The sequence below is a fragment of the Gracilinanus agilis genome, chromosome X, assembly GCF_016433145.1.
Source record: "Gracilinanus agilis isolate LMUSP501 chromosome X, AgileGrace, whole genome shotgun sequence".
NCBI classification, from domain to species: Eukaryota; Metazoa; Chordata; class Mammalia; order Didelphimorphia; family Didelphidae; genus Gracilinanus; species Gracilinanus agilis.
Window position 1 is genome coordinate 71304579 of NC_058136.1, and position 2346 is coordinate 71306924.

General features: G+C 57.8%; 1 protein-coding gene across 1 annotated transcript in view; it reads right to left on the minus strand.

Moving 5' to 3' along the window:
• Nucleotides 1–632: 632 nt before the first annotated feature.
• Nucleotides 633–2346, minus strand: part of BGN (biglycan) — a 44204-nt gene continuing 42490 nt past the window's right edge. Inside the window, exon 4 of the mRNA XM_044682908.1 lies at nt 633–901. Within this exon, the coding sequence (XP_044538843.1) occupies nt 633–901 (269 nt within the window). The remainder of the gene's footprint in view (nt 902–2346) is intronic.

Genomic DNA, 2346 nt, shown 5'->3' on the forward strand with positions numbered 1-2346 from the left:
GGGAGGCGCCGACGTCCAGGGGCCCCCTGTACTGGGGTCCTACCCGAGGGCCCTTCCCTTCCAGTCCTTTTCTGGACTTTAAGTTCTCTGTAAGGCAAAGAATGCAAAAAAAAAAAAAAATCGTGTGTGTGCGTGTGTGTGTGTGTGTGTGTGTGTGTGTGGGGAGCGGTGGAGGGAGGCGAATTCTCAAGGCCAAGGGAGTGGGCCCGGCAGCCCCTGATCCCACAGGAATACTGCAGAGGGGAAATGGGGCCTCAGAGGCCACTGGAGAGGGAAGAGGAGAGACTGGCTTCTCTCAGGGGGAGGGAATGTGACCCTTTGGCCACAGGGCCTTAAATAAATTTGATTGGAAAAGTCAGGGTTTCCAGGGGCCCCAGGTCTCCTGAGCAGCTTGTTCGACTTCTCTCCCAGAGCCCACGAGGGGCCTCAAATTCGTTGGAAACTGAGTCCAGGGCCAGTCTGTGGCTTGCTCAAGGGGAAGATGTCCTGAGAATTGGGGAGGGGCGCTCTGGACCTCTGGGCGGTTAGGAAGGAGTTGAGGAAGGGGGAAACTGTCCTTCCAGATGTGCTACAGCTGGACTCAAGGGGAGGGCGAGCCACGCCGCGGCCAGAGGCAGAAGGATGTGAGGTGGCTAGGGGGCAGGATTTCCTTCTTCCCCCTGGTCTAGGCGCCGGGGTATTGTTTTTCGAGGTGATCGGGGGATCCAGGGGCCCCAGCGGGCTGCTGGGTTATCCAAAAGCACTGGCAGTCTGAGGCGGGATCCGAGGGGAGAGGCGCCAGGTGGCTGGGCTCTCAGAGCTCCGCCGGGCATTCGGTGGGCTGCATGGCTCCTCTTGGAGAGGCGGCCCGCTGAAGCAACATCCTTTAGTGGCCCCCGACGTGGCGACTGAGGTGGGAGACCTGGAGAGTTGGAGAAAACAAGGCAGGAGCTGAGGTCAGCTCCTCGAGGAGAAAAGCAGTAGGTGAGAAGGGAGGGGGGTGGGGTGGAGCCTAAGGCTCCGGAATTTCCCAGTTGGCTGGGAAAGGGGGATGGGGAAGATAAAAAGAGGAAGGATGGGTGCACATACGTGTACAAGTCTGTAGGTGCTTGTGTATGTCTCTGAAGTGTGGCGAGGGACACACGCGCTCACACACACTCCCATGCAGAGCCGTCTGGATCCATGTGCATGTACATGCCCTTCTTGGAGGGGCGACATGGATGTGTTGGCATGTGCAGATGTGTGTGTTTGTCTCTTTATGTGTGTGTGTGTGTGTGTGTGCATGTGTGTGTGTGTGTGTCCACGGGCCTCTGTTTCCTGGCACTTTGCCATCCAACTTCCATCCTGGAAACTATTTCCTTTGGACACTGGGGTAATTTTCAGAGGGTGGGTGGGGGGATGGGGAAGGACAGAGGAAGGGAGTCAACCTGTAGAAAGGGGTGTTGAATTGGAGCGTGAGGAAGGAAGAGGTGGCCAGCCAAGGGCTGAGGCTTCCATGGAGGCAGGGGCTGGGCAGGTTTCCCCACCAGCAGGTCTGTGGCCCCTTCACCCCCCCTCCCCAGCATAAAAGTCTCCTCATCTCAATGACATGATAACGGATGGATAACTTTGGTTTGTCCTGTGTGTGTGTGCGTGTGTGTGTGTGTGTGTGTGTGTGTGTGTGTGTGTGTGTGTGTGTAAGAGAGAGACACACACAGACTAAGGCAGAAAGTAGAGACCAAGAGACCGAGAGAGACAGAGACCGAGAGAAACCCTGAGGCATGTTTAACTTCCCCAGACACTCCTCCTGCCTGGCTCCCCCGCATGGCTTTCCTCCCACAAGCCAGCACTAATGTAAGCAATTACCCGGCCAAGGTGCTTTGGGGTCTGGTGCATTGGCTAGGACCCCGGCTTGGGGAGTCCAGAGCCCAAGGGCCAAGGGCACCTCACACCCTGCCTTAGCAGATCTAGAAGGGGGACCCCCCCACGCCCCCCATTCCAGAGATGAGGACACAGACAGGGAGAGGGCCCTGCACGGGGCCCTCAGTGATTCTACGGAAGATGTGAGACCAGTAAGAGCTAGAAGGGTCTTTGGAGATGGCCCAGCCCAACCTCGTCATGGCTTCAGAGGGGGAACCTGAGGCCCAGAGATGGGGGAGGCCTGCTGCTCCTTCCTCAAGCCCTCCCCACGGATGTGCACGAGGAGGGCACCTTATGGATGTTTTAGGGGGCGCCCCCCCAGGGCGTCTCTGAATCGAGTGCGTGCATTAACATTGGAGGGCGTGTGTTGGGGGTGAAAGAATGTCTGAAGATGGAGAACGTGGGGGAATAGTAGGGCTGCAGAGGGCACTCTGTGCATTGTGGGGGTGAGGGGGTAGAAGGCTGTGC